Raw genomic sequence first — 16,879 nt, 5'->3', positions numbered from 1 at the left:
CCTCGGGCTCAATTGATTCTCCCACCTCAGCCTCCCGAGTAGCTGGGACTACAGGTGTGTGCACCACCACGCCTGGCTAATTTTTGTATTTTTTGTAGAGACAGGATTTCACTATGTTGCCCAGGCTAGTCTTGAACTCCTGGACTCAAGTGATCCTCTTGCCTCAGCCTCTCGAAGTGCTGGGGGATTACAGGCATGAGCCACCTTGCCTAGCAGAAAGGTGCTTTTTAAAACTATACATTTTGCAGCAAACCACCATGGCACGTGTATACCTATGTAACAAACCTGCATGTTCTGCACATGTATCCCAGAACCTAAAGTATATTTTAAAAAATTAAGAAAAACATACATTTTGCTCCATTTTATCCTGGGTGTATAATTGACCTTAGCATTCTACTTGATTACTAATAAAATGAATTGTATTTTAGGCCTTTAATTCTTTTAGCAGTAAATTTAGTTCGAATTTTCTGAATAAATAGAGACCTTTCTTCTACTATAACTAGTCAATGTTAAGAGGAAATTCTGACAAATTTTCCTGGGAGCCGATAATTTAAATTTGCTTACATTTTCTAACTAATATTTATTTTTAAACATGTAAACAATTGAATTTAGTGAATAAACATAACGATGGGTGTATAAAACCAAGCATTTTGCAGATTTCAACTTTTAGGGTTTCTTTTTTTAAGGGAAATTCATATAAAAGTTGTAACCATGCTAATGACATCCTTACTTACAACATGTCTTTCTTAATTTTCATTTTACATTTTTGTCTTTAACCAGTGAAAACTTGTAAAGATTTTGGTGCTCAAATGTATAGGGATTTGGAAGTTATATTTTTGTTGTTGATTTCCATTTTTCTTATCATCAGAGAATATGGTCTGAATAATACCTATTTTAAGATTTTCTTCATTGCCTAGTATGTGACAATTTTTGCAAAATATCTATGGCCTTTGTAGATCAAGCTTGTTAATTATGTGGTTCAAATATTCTGCATTCTGACTTTTTGCTCTTTCAGCTGTTGAGAGAGAGGTTTAAATAGCCCATTATAATAGTGCATCTGTCAGTTTCTCTTTTTCTTTCAGTTACTTTTTGTGTTGTATTTGGAGTCTGTTTTGTTGTTTGTCTATTTATTTATTTATTTATTTATTCAACCCAAGTCTTGCTCTGTCACCCAGGCTGGAGTGCATGGCATGATCTTGGTTCACTGCAACCTGTGCCTCCTGGGTTTGTGCGATTCTCCTGCCTCAGCCTCTTGAGTAGCTGGGACTACAGGAATGCACCACCATGCCTGGATAATTTTTGTATTTGTAGGAGAGACGGGGTTTCTCCATTTTGGCCAGGCTGGTCTCAAACTCCTGACCTCAGGTGATCTGCCCACCTTGGCCTCCCAAATTGCTGGGATTACAGGTGTGAGCCACCGCACCTGGCCTTTGTTGTTTTGAAATATGTGAGTTTAGAATTATTTATCTTTTAAAAATATTCTAGCGATGAGTCTCCTTATCTATAATAATAATTTTTGCCTTAAAGTTTATTTGTCTGGTATCAATAGAGTAACGTCAATTTATTTGGTTAATTTTGCCTGTTACATATTTTTCTATCTGTCTACTTTGTTTTTCTCTATGTTAGGTGTATCTCTTACAACTAATCTATGTCTAGATTTAAAAATATGTATAATTTCAGAGTCACTCTTAAATGGTCAATTTGGTATTTTTTGTTTATTGTAAGATAACTGATATTTGGGTTCATTTCTATCATCTTATTTTGTGATTTAAAAAATTTTATTACGTATTTTCTACTTCTTCCCTTTTAGGAGTTTATCACATTTTTATGTTTTCTTTTTCTTCTTTTGCTAGTTTAAAAGTCAGACATTCTGTTTCAATTTCCTTTTTTCTTTTGAAACGGAGTCTCGCTGTGTCACCCAGGCTGGAGTGCAGTGGCGTGATCTTGGCTCACTGCAGCCTCCGCCTCCCAAGTTCAAGTGATTCTCCCACCTCAGCTTCCTAAATAGCTGGGATTGCAGGCATCTGCCACCATGCCCAGCTAATTTTTGTATTATTAGTAGAGATGGGGTTTCACCATATTGCCCAGGCTGGCCTTGAACTCCTGGCCTCAAGGATCTGCCCCGCCCCCCCGCCAAAACCACCTTTGGCCTCCTAAAGTGCTGGGATTACAAGTGTGAGCCACCATGTTTGGCCATGTTTCAATTCCTTTAATGGCATTTATGTTTTTTAACATGCATTCTTGATTAATTTGAGAATTTAAGCTTCTACCTTCCCAAAAAAAGAATCTTAGAAATTCTAACCAAAGTCATTTTGCATGTTATTATTTGGTATTTTGGTTCCACCTTGTTTCTATATCACTAAAACTTAATTATTGGGCCGGGTATGGTGGCTTATGCCTGTAATCCCAGCACTTTGAGAGGCCAAGGCAGGAGGATCACTTGAGCCCAGGAATTCGAGACCAGCCTGGGCAACATGGCGAGACCCTGTCTCTACAAAAAATACAAAAATTAGTCAGATGTGGTGGTGCACAGTTGTAGTCCCAGCTACCCAGGAGGCTGAGGTGGGAGGATCACTTGAGGCTGCAGTGAGCTGTGATCGTGACCGTACCACCATACTTCAGCCTGGGTGACAGAGACCCTGTCTCTTAAAAAAAAAAAAAATCCAAAGAACAAGCATATAAATCAACTTTGCTAGTAATTAAAACATACAAAGTAAAGCAAGATGGTTTAGTTAGATTAGCAAACATTAAAAATGATTTTTAGTGCCCAATGGGTTCTGAGAAAACAGATAGTCAAACTATTGAGGGCTGGGTAACATAGTAAGACTCTGGTTCCACAAAAAAATTTAAAAATTAGCCAGGCATGGTGGCATATTCCTGTAGTCCCAGCTACTCAGGAGGCTGAGGCAGGACGGTTGCTTGAGTCCAGGAGATGAAGGCTGCAGTGAGCTATGATTGCATCACTACACTCCAGCCTGGGCAACAGAGCAGGACTCTGTCTCAAAAACACAATTAAAATAGTGTATATACTACAATCTAATTTTGTGTATAAAAGCCGGGCATGGGGGCTCAAGCCTGTAATCCCAGCACTTTGGGGGGCCAAGATGGGCAGATCACCTGAGAGTCAGGAATTTGAGACCAGCCTGGCCAACATGGTGAAATCACATCTCTACTAAAAATATAAAAATTAGCCAGGCATGGTGGCCGGTGCCTGTAATCCCAGCTACTTGGGAGGTAGGAGAATCGCTTGAACCTGGGAGGCTGAGGTTGCAGTGAGCCGAGATTGCACCACTGAACTGCAGCCTGGGTGACAGAGTGAGACTACATCTCAAAAATAAATAAATAACTTTGTGTATAAAACATGGAAAAATATAAAAGCGTTAAAAAGACTGAAAGAATTTATGCCAAAATTTATTCTCTTCTATATTTTCCAGATTTTTTCACTTAATTTGTTATTTGAAATATACTTGTTTTGTGTAAGTATAAGGAAATATATACATATGCACACATGCATATAAACATTTTAAGAATGTGTTATAATAAAAGTATATTATTTGATACCTTTGGAAATATCCCCATTTTTCTACCTGAAGAAAATTTCTAATTTCATGGGTTGGAAACATGTTTATGAGCACTCTTTATAGAGAAATGGTGTTAGTATCTATGGATAACCTGGAAATGGAGACCTAAAAAGTTTCTGAAAAGTTATGTCGTTGGTTTTGCTAGTACGGTCACGACCATAGTGATCTTTGGTACGTGCCCCACAGGCTCCAGAAAATAAAAGTCAAGCTTCTTTTGCTTGACTGCGGTTTTACCCTGGCAATTCGAATGACTCTGCTTTCCTCTTCAGGCTCCCGGAGAGAGAGATGTGGGTACCGCCTTGTGCGGAGACAGAGAAGCGCCGACGAGCAGCTGCACTGTGCCGGCAAGGCCAAGAGAAGTGGCGGCCACGCGCCCCGAGTGCGGGAGCTGCTGCTGGACGCCCTGAGCCCCGAGCAGCTGGTGCTCACCCTCCTGGAGGCTGAGCCGCCCCATGTGCTGATCAGCCGCCCCAGCGCGCCCTTCACCGAGGCCTCCATGATGATGTCCCTGACCAAGTTGGCCGACAAGGAGTTGGTACACATGATCAGCTGGGCCAAGAAGATTCCCGGTAGGGCTTTCTGGCTATCAGTTTTCCATGTACTTGTAGAAAGGCCGGCCGCTAATATTTAAGGGGCAAGAGTATAAAGTAGAGGTCCATGAACTGTGCCTAGATATTTAACAGGTCCTCAGCTGGATTTGTAACTTTTGAGTGCAATATGTTCCTTCCTTTTGTCTTGGCATACCTACCTTCAACAAGGCCATGTTCTGATTTAGAATTCTGAGACTCCTCTGAGTTCTGTACCCAACATGGTAGTGCAGAAAGAGTTGTGCGTGGCCCAGCCATTTCTATTCTTGACTCCTTTCTTTTCCCACGGCTAGATGCATCCCATACCACCTTGCACAAACCCTGTCCTGTGTGTCCACATCTGCTACAGACACACCTGTTGGCCACCTCTCATGCCTAGAAGTGGTCTGGGAGGATGGACCCAGGGAACCTACCCAGGCTCTGGAATTGGGCTTGGGGTCATTTGGGCAAGAATCCTAGAGGCCTGGAACCTGGAACATGGTTAAAATGATAGACTCCACATTGACCTATTTCTTGGCTGTGGATTCCTCACCTTGAGAGGAGAGGCATGGTTGGGTAGGGTGGGGTAGAGTACAGTATGACTAGTTTGCAAGTGAAAGGTTTGTCAGATGCTAAATAGAATTTTGTAAATTATTGTTCCAATAGAGAATCAATATTATGTACATAAATGAATATGTATGGACAAACAGAGTAAATCAGTGGTTGAAGTTACACGAATCATCGATGGGCCCATAAACCTGGAATGCCATCAAGTTAAAAATGAGCTTAGTTACTCATGAGTTGTCACTTGGAACCTGCATTTTCCATCCTCCAAAGTGATCACTTCTCTCAAGCCCATTTGTAATATATAACTGAAGTGCTGTATGATGCTGAAATTACCGGCTAATTATCATTTGACTTGGTGTTTCTGTGGAGGAGTGAATCTAGGATTCTAACCTAGAATGGCAACATCCCACGATCCCCCTGTGAAAGCTTCTCCATGCCGTTCTTTACAGTCCTTGAAGCAATGAAGTCTCTTACAAGTTCTGAGCCACTGCGGGCGTTCCCATGGCCTGGGGGGCAGCGACTGCACTGGGCAAGCTGTAAAGATGAGGAGGGGTGAGAAGCTGGGGGAAGACAAGTTTTGTGTAAAGAGCCCGGGGAACTGAGGCCTACGGTGACAGTATCATTTGGGGACTTTTGTTGGCCTGGGCCCATTTCTTCCGAGCTTCCTGAGGATTTTTGGTTTCTAGTTGTATTTTGTTTTGTCTAGCATCTTCACCTTTGCCAGAATTACTTTATTTTCTCTGCTTTTTCCCAGAGGAGGCAATACTGATGCACTTTCCTCTAGTTTTTGCTTTAGATGTATTCCAAACATGATTTTGCAGGACCACACATGGAGAGCAGTGGTGAAATTAATTATTGCTGAAAGCTGTGCCCCTTCTTTGTGCCATAAGAAATCTGAACTTTTAAACTGCATTATTCCTTATTCAAGCCTGGTGTTTTGAAAAGTTTTCAGGAAACGTAGGCATAGTCTGAAGGCGTGATTTTTTTCCCCTCTCTTAGCTGGCATAGTCATTGTCCAAACCAAAAAAAAAAAAAAAAAAAAAACATTAAAATATCATCTAGCCTTGATCTTGTTGAATATCTACAAGATTAAGAACCGTGATCTCTCTTGGGTAGGCTTATTGTCAATCACTACGGGTGAGACTGGGAAGGTATATACACATTAGGAACCTAAACTGAGCAAAGCATGTGGATTTAGAAAGTATTTATCCATCTTCACATTCATAACACCGTAACATTCTCCTTGAGGCAGATTTGCATTATAATTTTTCAAAGACTTGAACCACATGTGTTCTCTCTGCCATAGTTTCCTCATCTGTAGAACAAGAATGATAAGAGATCCTGCCTGGAAGACATTCTCAGAGATAGGCATTGTTACCCCCATTTTCCTATAAGAAAAACAAAGACTTAATGGGAGATTAAGTGACCAGCTAGAAAGAGGCTGAGCTGGGGTTCAAACCAGAGTCCATTTCACTCCAAGGCTGTGTCTTTTTTTTTACCATATTTATATTCCATGGCCCTCTCCTTTTATCATGGCTTGTGAAGGAAGCCCCGGTGTTCTCTGCTTTGCTTTTGAAGTGCTTCCCTCCCCAGAGATTACCTGTTTGCAAACAGTACTGTGACCAACATGGGTTATTAGGTTGTCAGGACCTGCTTCGTTATTATATTTGCTATTTATTTATTTATTTATTTTTGAGACAGGGTCTCACTCTGTTGCCCAGGCTGGAGTGCAGTGGCGTGATCTCAGCTCACTACAGCCTCGACCTCCTGGGCTCAAGCGATCATCCCACTTCAGCCTCCAGAGTATCTGGGACTACAGGCACCTGCCACCATGACCAGATAATTTTCTGTAGAGATGGGGTTTCTCCATGTTGGCCAGGCTGGTCTCAAACTCCTGGGTGCAGGCAATCTGCCCACCTTGGCCTCCCAAAGTGCTGGGATTACAGGTGTGCTTGGCTATATTTGCTGTTTAGGATAGAATCACCCAGAAACAGTGCTTCTACCCAGAAGAAGGATCTTAACACTGGATAGGAAATTTTATCAATCAGAGAAATCCTTGCAGTTGAGGCCTTGGTTTTCTGTGAGAGCTGGCACTGCTCTCTGCAAGCCTCCAACCCCAACTTCCACCTACCCCATTCCCCCACCCCTTCTGATCCCAGTCAAGGATTGGGTCAGACAGGCAGCTCTTCTGACTGGCAGCCAAGCATCAACCTTCTCAGTAGTGCAGAGGAATTATCAGGACACAGCTAACGAAGATCAGTTCTGAGCCGAGGTCATAGTGCTTGACAAACTCTAAATGAAGTATATTTGTCTCTAGAAGGCGTCCAAGACTGGAAACTAAGTTGCGCAGCTTAACTTCAAAGTTTTCTTCCTTTAATGAGCAGTTAATCACATCTATAAAATATGGATTCCCTAATGGTTTGTGTTTTCTTAGTGTTTTAACACTTGCCATTTTGTCTCTACACACACAGGGAGCTGAGGAGGAGGGGTGGGGGTGTCTCACCGCCTCTTCCTTTCCCCAGGCTTTGTGGAGCTCAGCCTGTTCGACCAAGTGCGGCTCTTGGAGAGCTGTTGGATGGAGGTGTTAATGGTGGGGCTGATGTGGCGCTCAATTGACCACCCCGGCAAGCTTATCTTTGCTCCAGATCTTGTTCTGGACAGGTGAGAAAAAATGCATTGTGTTTCTTCTCTGACTTGTTTGAGTAAGGTGCTTAGTGAGTGGGAACAAAGTCCTGGGTGCTGCAATTAAAATCTCACACTTGCAGGGCAGAGGATGATAGCATCATCAGCTCCTTCACTGGGTCAAGAACCAGAGAAGGAGAGAGTTGGGTCCAAGGATTCAGGGTCCTGTGACTCATTTTTAATCTGTGGTGCAGCAGCATTTACAGGCCAGTGCTTTAATAGGGGACTGTATCCCGTAGGTACGTGGCCACTATGTATATAAGTCGACACAGATTTTTCTGCATTAAAAATTCCATTTTCAGGTTATAATCTTAAGTTGTCCTGCTGTTTTTTGTACCTATAGTGACCAATTATATCTGGAGCTTTCTGGACAGGTGATAAAATTCTTAGAAATCTGCCAAGTTTATTTTCACATGCTTTAACTTTTTTTTTTCGGAGATGGAGTCTCTCTCTGTTGCTCAGGCTGGAGTGCAGAGGTGCAATCTTGGCTCACTGCAACCTCCACCTACCAGATTCAAGTGATCCTCCTGCCTCAGCCACTCAAGTAATTGGGATCACAGGTGCCCACCACCACGCCAGGCTAATTTTTCTATTTTTAGTAGAGAAGTGGTTTCACCATGTTGGCCAGGCTGGTCTTGAACTCCTGACCTCAGGCGATCTGCCCACCTCTGCTTCCCAAAGCGCTGGGATTACAGGCGTCAGCCACTGTGCCCGATCTGCTTTAACGCATTCTAACGCATGTACTTTATAGCATTTTTGGCAATAGTGGTGGAAGGAAGGGTTACTAAAACTACATGAAACTTAACAGAAAATGGGACGTGATACTGTATCTTGGTTGTGTTTGATTTTCTTTTAAAGATGACACAGAAAAGGAAACAATTTTTAATTGACTTAGGTGAACTGTTTATGGAGGGAAAGCTGGACTGTATAAAAACACTCAAGCTTTTTAGCAGGAAAGTAGAACACCCTCTTCGTGTAAATTTGAGCAGTTCGAAATCTTGGAAATTGATTTCCACATCTCTTTTATGGAAAAAGTGCTAGTGTTGAATGTTCAGCCACATCTGATTCTGCATAGCGTGGGAGGATGCCTAGTGTCTACCCCAACTCTTGCATTATAATCCTGTTACCACTTTAGATCATCAGAAGACCCTGTGTTACACAGATGAAGAGTGATGCCCCAAGGTATCAGTCCCCATTCTGCCTTTTGTCATGGTTGACAATGTGATTAAAAGAGCACTGTTCTGCATAATGGTGTTTTGATAGAGAACAGATCCTCTGGGAAGAGCTGGAGGACTGATGTGACTTGAACAGGAGCAAGCCCAGGTGGTAAACCATGGAGGGAGGCTCTGGAAGACCAGAGAAGTGCAGGGCACAAGACCCTTCAGTAACAAAATAGCTAACCTATTGGCTTGTATGTGCTTGGCAGCACCTTATGCATTTAACTTATGTCAACACATTTAATCTTCACAATCTTCCTGCACCCTTTGAGGGAGTAGGATCCATTATTATCTCTATCATTCAGATATTGGAAATGGGAGATTGAGAAACCTGCTTACAGGTAGGATAATAGGTGGTGGAGCTGGACTTGGGGGGTTGCCAAATGGCAAACTAACTCTCTACTTTATTCTACCTGTTGTCATGGGTGGCAATGTTGACAAAGAGCACATTCTGCAGAACAGAGATGTTTTGGTAGAGAACAGCCCTGTTCTACTCATAACACTGCAGAAACCCACTCTCCCCACTGTCATCTCAGGGTACCATGTCACAAGGCAGGCTGAAAAGCCAAGCACCTAGCCAAGCCATTGCTCTCTTTCATTCATTGTATTCTGCTTGGTGTTTTAACTGGGGCCAAATATACATATGTATAAATACACACATATAATTTTCCTTGAAGTTAGTCCTAGGAACACATTCCATCCCTTGACAAATAATTTGCAGACTTTGGGATTAAATTATTTTGTCTTGATTTCTAAATTGATGCCAAATTTAGTGTTTATTTTTGGTGACTATTTCATTCCTGGTTTTTAGTATGATTAACTCTACACTCTCCCGTTTCTCTGTATGCGTTCTTTAATTCCTGTAATTGTGTGTATACATTACTATAAGTGGAGATACAAATCCTGGAAAAATATTAGGCCTATCTTTTAGTTAATAGAAGAAAAGTTATTTTTCTTACAAATTATTTCTAATAGACTCACACTGCCTTTATAACTTAAGTGAAAGTATTATGTTTTACAACATAAATCTAGTATATTTGATTGAGTATAGAAGAGGAATTCTTGGGCATTGTAAATGCATTCACATTGAGCAAGCATTTTTTTTTTTGGAATGACTACTGGTGTTTATTTGTTGTTGCAATTTCTAGTAGTTTTTGTTTGTTTGTTTGTTTTTTGTTTTTGAGATGGAGTCTCGCTCTGTCACCCAGGCTGGAATACGATGGCATGATCTCAGCTCACTGCAATCTCTGCCTCCCAAGCTCAAGTGATTCTTGTGCCTCAGCCTCCTGAGTAGCTGGGATTACAGGCATGTGCCACTACGCCTGGCCAATTTTTGTATTTTTTTTTTTTTTTTTTTTAGTAGAGACGGGGTTTTACCATGTTGGCCAAGCTGATCTCGAGGTCCTGACTTCAAGTGATCCCCCAACCTCAGCCTCCCAAAGTGTTGGGATTACAGATGTGAGCCACCATGCCCAGCCTACAGTCTCTAGTATTTTTAACACATTAACTTTTTGAAGTCTGGAACTTGAAGTATAAGATAGTTCAGTTACTTAGTCTTCTCTCATACAGATGAATATACTTTTATGTAATAGGTATATTTGTAGAGGAGTTGCTCATTCAAAAAGTCAGGAGTCATGCTCCATAAAGGAGTTCTATTACGACTCTTTTTTGCAAAGTGAAGAGATAATCTTCACACCATTTGAAAATAACTGTCTTCTGCTGGATTGTCGTAGCAGAGTTTCTTCAAGTGGTAATATGGCTGAATAAACAGTGAATACAAATAACAGTTGCCCATTTGTAGATACTGAAACTATAATTTCTGTTTCCCTTTATTCTTGTTGAGGTGTCTGCAACAAGAAAACTTGTGTCTACTGAGGATGAGAGGAAAATCTAGTTACTTCAGCTTATTTCTAAGCATTTAGTTTTTCTTTTACTAACCACTAAATTCATCATAAATTCATGTGAAGATCTCCTACAGAACCTGATTGTCTACTTGCTCAAAAAAAAATCACATATGCAAAGACATTTTTGTGTCCTTAGTATCAACAGGCAACTGACTAATGTTAAATTATTAGTCAGAGGAAGTTTGTATCTGGGCTTGGATCCCATTGTGGACATTTGCAGAGAGGTCCATGGAATTGTATATGTATAAATGTCTTGAGTTTATATTCACATTAGTTATTTGTATGCTAAATTCCTTCAGGATAGCCACTGAATTTTCAATTCCCAATTTTAATTTACCCTTTGTACATAAGTAATTTCACTTCAGTTATTAAGTACTTTTTATGTTCTAAGCCTTAAACACTCCCTGCCATTGCCATACACACAGAGGTGAAACCATGGGCTGTACCCAGGTGTGTGCTGCGAGCAGATATATATATATAGATATATATCTATCTATCTATCTATCTCAGCACTTTGGGATATATATAAAGTGCCTGTAATCCCAGCACTTTGGGAGACTGAGATGGGTGGATCACCTGGGGTCAGGAGTTTGAGACAAGCCTGAGCAACATGATGAAACCCCCTCTTTACTAAAAATACAAAAATTAGCTGGGTGTGGTGGCAGGCGCCTGTAATTCCACCTGCTTGGGAAGCTGAGGCAAGAGAATTGCTCGAACCCAGGAAATGGAGGTTGCAGTGAGCCGATATCATGTCATTGCACTCCAGCTGGGGCGACAGAGCAAGACTCCATCTTAGAAAAAAATAAAAATAAAAAGCAATATTCTTATTTTATAAAGAGTGATTATTGGCCGGGCTCAGTTGCTCACGCCTGTAGTCCCAGCACTTTGGGAGGCTGAGGCGAGTGGATCACTTGAGGTCAAGAGTTCAAGACCAGCTTGGCCAACATGGTGAAACCCCTTCTCTACTAAAAATGCAAAAATTAACCAGGCATAGTGGTGTGTGCCTGTAATCCCAGCTACATGGGAGGCTGAGGCAAGAGAATCACTTGAACCTAGGAGGCGGCGGCTGCAGAGAGCAGAGATCATGCCACTGCACTCCAGTCTGGGCATCGGGGTGAGGCCCTGTCTCAAAAAAAAAAAAAAAAAGTGATTATCAAGTAATAAAATTGATATGGTTTGGCTCTGTGTCCCCAGCAAATCTCATCTGAAATTGTAATCTCCACATGTCAAGGGAGGGACCTGGTGGGAGTGATTGGATCATGGGGATGGTTTCCCCCATGCTGTTCTCATGAGAGTGAGTGAGTTCTCAGGGGAGCTGATGCTTTAAAAGTGTTTGGCAGCTCCCGGCTGTCTCGCTCAATCGCTCGCTTTCCTGCCTCCATGTAAGATGTGCCTTGGTTTCCCTTTGCTCTCTGCCATGATTGTAAGTTTCCTGAGGCCTCCCCAGCCATGCAGAACTGTGAGTCAGTTAAACCTTTCTTCTTCATAGATTACCCAGTCTCAGGTAGTGCTTTATAGCAATGTGAAAATGGACTAATACAAAGATATTCCATGTTATTACTGATTTTATTTAGTAGTTTATGGACAGATAGTGTGCAAAAATAAATTTCCTGAGTAGGTCAGTTTGGTTGATACATTGTTTCAATATTTTAACATTCAAATCATATGCCCTGTTTTTGTTTTTGTTTGTTTGTTTTTTTAGAGACAGGATCTTGCTCTGTGGCCCAGGCTGGAGTGCAGTGGTGCCATCACAGCTCACTGCAACCTCGGGCTCCTGGCCTCAAGTGATCTTTTGCCTCAGCCTCTTGAGGAACTGGGACTATAAGTGTATGCTATCATGCCTGGTTTATTATTATTTTGTAGAGACAAGGTCTCTCTATGTCACCCAGGCTGGTCTGGAACTCTTGGCCTCAAGTGATCCTCCCACTTTGGCCTCCCCAAAGCACGGGGATTACAGACATGAGCCACTGTACCCAGGCAGTCCTGTCTTTAATTCAACTCTTTTAACCCTGTCCTAATTTCTTACTCATAATTCAGTTTCAATCTAAAATTATAAAATAAATAAAATAGATGTCATTAATTTACTTTAGAGTTTTTCCTAACTTTGTTCTGTATAACTCATCTGAAAGACCTTTTTATTGGGCTGTCATTTACGATGTCTTATACTTTATTGCCCCTTCATTTCTCATTTATTTTGTAGAAATGTATTTGGTTTCTGCTGAATAAAAACATTCTAACTTTGCCACCCCTTGAATGAAATGGTTGACTGTCACACCTGCTTAAAAAGAAAGCAGTCAGACCTAGTTCTTTAGACTTTGTTTAGAAATTAACCTTTTCCATGTGGTATGTATGGTCTGATTACTGTGAGTGACAGCCTTTATCAGGGTTTAAAATACCTCAGTATGCAAACCCTCCCCCCATTTTTGAAACACAAATTTGCAGTGAAAATGGCATATATTTTAATGAGAAGACGATACCAATTTCAATATTTAGGAACTAAGGCACAGGTACTTCTGGAAAATAGGATTGATTTCAGGTGGGTCCCCTTACCATACCACCTGGGGAGGGGTGTGTGTGAGTGTGTGTGTGTATGTGTTGTGCATGTGTGTATAATCCCACATCAGCACAGAAGAATAAAGAGATAATCAAACTATCAATGCAGGAGTTGGTGGATTTTTTTTTTTTTTTTGCCCCATAGAGATATTTTCAAACTAGCTTTCCTTAGTATCAAATGTCCCCAAGTCCAACAGTTACAATTTCTAGTAATTAATTGCCTGCAGGCAGGGTGATTCAGGTGTTTTTTGTGTTACCTCTGTGCAGGGCTTGTGTTATCCTTACTGGATGCCTGCATCAGGTTGCCTGGTAGAGGCTAGAGCTGGGGAGGTGGAAAGATGAGGCTTCCTGTAGATTTGGAACTCTTTGCCCAGTGCTCTGGGTTCTCTAAGACAGCCTTTTCCTATGAGTGACTTCCAGGGGCACTAGTGTTTTGTCACTTAACCTGTGTACTTACAGAAAATTGCAGGTATTTACAGAATTTACAATTTAGTAAATTTAGTAACTTAGTAATGCTCATATGCCAAAGTGAGCAATTTGCATGCTTGTAGCTCTGTGTGAGCGAGTCTTGGTGAGGGAGAGTGAATGCTTCGGAATGCAGGATCCTGGTGGGTGCCATGTACAGCAGCTAATGGGAAAGACTTCTGCAGGACTGGTGTATCCAGTGGTGTCAGAGGCTCTTCCCTGAAATACTGCCATCACTGGAAATGCCCTGAGTTCGGGGAAGGAGGAGGGGAGCAGCCAGCTCTTTGAAGACCTCAAGGCCCCTTCAGGGGCTGCTAGAGACTAAAAATGGAACTCGCATAAACCCATTGCCCCTTCTGTGTGCTGCAGGCTGTCGGGAGCAAATGGTGGTTTTGTGACAAAATCATCTAACTGCTTGTCAAGGACTTCCAATAACCCTGTGACTGATAAATAATAGAGTGTTTTGGGGGAGCAGTGAGCTGGAATAATGTGTGTCTGGCTGGAGTGAATAGAAGCTGGTATTTTCCAGATAAAGTTCAAGTAATTTACTTCCAAAGTATATTTAAACATTTATTTCTACAAGGAGTGCTCCAAAGAATTTTGATTAGATGGCTTAAAGTTTAAAGATAACCCTTGCTTGAAGATAATCCTTGGCAAGTCAAAAATTTTTCCCCACCTCCATGTATACCTTCTTTTCCTGATTCTAATCCATCTTCTCTAATTGTGATTTCTTTCTCATATTCAGCTTTTTCGAATTACAGGTAAATGTCTTAGTTGCTACACAAGTTTCTAAGTGACCACCAGGAAGTGAGAGTTAAGCCCTAGATATGGAGTTTTATTCTTGGGATATTTGCTTCTGTGACACACGGTCTTCCTCATTAATACTTCCCAATGGGAACATGAAGTGTCTCATTTTGAAATACGTGTCATATCTGGGGCTGGTTGACTGACATGGTTTTGATTGAAAACAATCAATAGGAGTGGTATTGTTGTAAGAAAACATTTGGTGAAAATGTAGAAGGAAAATATTCCAGTGTACATTTTTGCCTAAATAATATTTATTCATATATTTACTTCAGGGATTTATAGGAAATGGCCTATCTTCTTTCTATGAAGACAATTCTAGTAATTTCATATTGCTGGGTGTGGTCTCATTAACACCCTGTTGTAGTTAAAATGATATTATCAGATGAACATGTTACAAGATGAAACTTGAGATTAAAAATAAAACATTCCTTATTGTTTTTTTGATGGTTTCCTGAAGCTATGTTCCTTAAATTTCCAAACGAACTTTTGTAGGGATGAGGGGAAATGCGTAGAAGGAATTCTGGAAATCTTTGACATGCTCCTGGCAACTACTTCAAGGTTTCGAGAGTTAAAACTCCAACACAAAGAGTATCTCTGTGTCAAGGCCATGATCCTGCTCAATTCCAGTAAGTAATCACACAGCTGGGCCATGTTTTATCGGGGAGAGATACTGTTTCTACAACTAGCGTGATATTAAGAAGAATGTTGAACTTCTATTTTATTTGAAAAGGGTAAAATGGTTTCCTTTTGGACTTCGTTTTTATTTTGATAGCGATTTAAACTGTAGGTAACTTTTGGTAACTTGGACATAAATTACTCATTAAGTGAATGACTGGCAATCAGTTTAAAAGTAGCTCAAGCCACTTGCTGGAAAAGAAAAAAAAAGAACTTTAAGTTGTTTATCTTTTAAACTTTTTTCAGTGCTCACACAGACACTTTACGTGGTTGGCATGCATTTATACTTACGTCTGGGGTCCTACTTTTTTACAGATTCATTCATTCAGTAAAGATACAATCCTACTCTCAAACAGCTCATAGTTTAGGCAGGGAGAGAGAGAAAACAAATCATTAAAAATAATGATCTCTGTGCTATGATAAAGTCTACACAAAATACTACGGGAAAATAGGAGGAGAGATGCTGGAGTTGTTGCAGAAGGGAATGATTGAACGAATCTTCCGGAAAGAGCAGAGGGAAGTAGGTATGACTTTAAAATGCAGTGCTGAAGATTAGAAACTGCTGCCCCGGCTTTGGGTAGCTTAGAAGAGGTTCAGGCAGGGGAGTGTCATGCACAGATATGCAATACAGAAAGGTCACTCTGGCTTCCATGTGGAGGACTAGAAAGGGCAGAGACTGAAGCCGGGGGCCCATTAGAGGCAATGAGAGCCTGAACTGACATTATGGTGTGAGGTCAGGGAGCAAGGGACTTGACTTGAGGGAAAAGTGGGAGGTAGAGGAGGGAAATAAGGTGTCTAGGATATGCAGATGATTTCGTTTTGTTGGTTTTTTCTTATATAAATACTATCTGCTTATTGCAAATAAACATTCGAATGAGAAAAACATACAAGGAAGAAAATAAAATCATCAGGAATACCTGCCCTCAAAATAACCACCATAACTTTGGTGACCATTCCTTTCTTTTTTTTTTTTTTTTTTTGAGACAGGATCTTGCTCTGCTGCCCAGGCTGGAGGGCAGTGGCATGATCATAGCTCACTATAACCTTGAACTGAGTTCACCTCAGTTCTAGGTGGGAGCTCATCCTCCCACTTCGGCCTCACAAGTAGCTTGGAATACAGGTGCATACCACCAGACCTGGTTAATTAAAACATTTTTTTTTTTTTTTTTTTTTTTTTTGTGGAGACGGAATCTTGCTGTGTTGCCAGAGGTGGCCTTGAACTCCTGGCCTCAAGCAGTCCTCCCACCTCAGCCTCCCAAAGTTCTGGAATTTACAAGCATGAGCCACTGTGCGCAGTCTGTATCTTGTTTTTTCACTTTTCTTTTTGAGACAGGGTGTCACTCTGTTGCCCAGGCTGGAATGCAGTGGCACGATCATGGCTTACTGCAGTTCCGACCTCCTGGGCTCAAGTGCTTCTCCCACCTCAGCCACCTGAGTAGCTGGGACCACAAGCACCTGCCACCACACCCGACTAATTTTTGTATTTTTTGTAGAGGTGAGGTCTCCCTATGTTGGCCAAGCTGGTCTCAAACTCCTGTATTTTTTTTTTTTTTCTTTTCAAAATGCTGTGAAACCATTCTGGGTCAACTAGGAGAGCTCTAATACAATCTTTGAAATGAGGGCATTATACTAAATTGTTCAACCATTTCTCTGTTATTGAATATCCAGTTCCTCTTCCTTTTTAACCATTATAAACATTACTGCAATAAATAGAGATGTGTTATTTTGTATGAATTTCTAAGTTTCTGGATGGTTGTCACACTGGCCAGTTCACGATCTACCTGGCGTCTAAGCCAGCCGCTCTAGCAGATATTGATGGCTTTGCTTAGCCGTTTACTCTTGTCAGGCCTTTAGGTTATTGA

At 41.2% G+C, this 16,879-nt stretch overlaps 1 protein-coding gene across 1 annotated transcript in view; it reads left to right on the top strand.

Moving 5' to 3' along the window:
• The window catches only part of ESR2 (estrogen receptor 2), a 53,363-nt gene that overhangs the window by 19,818 nt on the left and 16,666 nt on the right, over positions 1–16,879 (top strand). The window contains exons 4-6 of the mRNA XM_024231365.3: positions 3,851–4,150; positions 7,237–7,375; positions 14,835–14,968. Coding sequence (XP_024087133.1) covers positions 3,851–4,150; positions 7,237–7,375; positions 14,835–14,968 — 573 coding nt within the window. The remainder of the gene's footprint in view (positions 1–3,850; positions 4,151–7,236; positions 7,376–14,834; positions 14,969–16,879) is intronic.

Source organism: Pongo abelii, chromosome 15 (genome assembly GCF_028885655.2).
Source record: "Pongo abelii isolate AG06213 chromosome 15, NHGRI_mPonAbe1-v2.0_pri, whole genome shotgun sequence".
Lineage (NCBI taxonomy): Eukaryota > Metazoa > Chordata > Mammalia > Primates > Hominidae > Pongo > Pongo abelii.
Note: the sequence above shows the minus strand (reverse complement) of the source record. Positions and strands in the feature narration are given on the sequence as shown.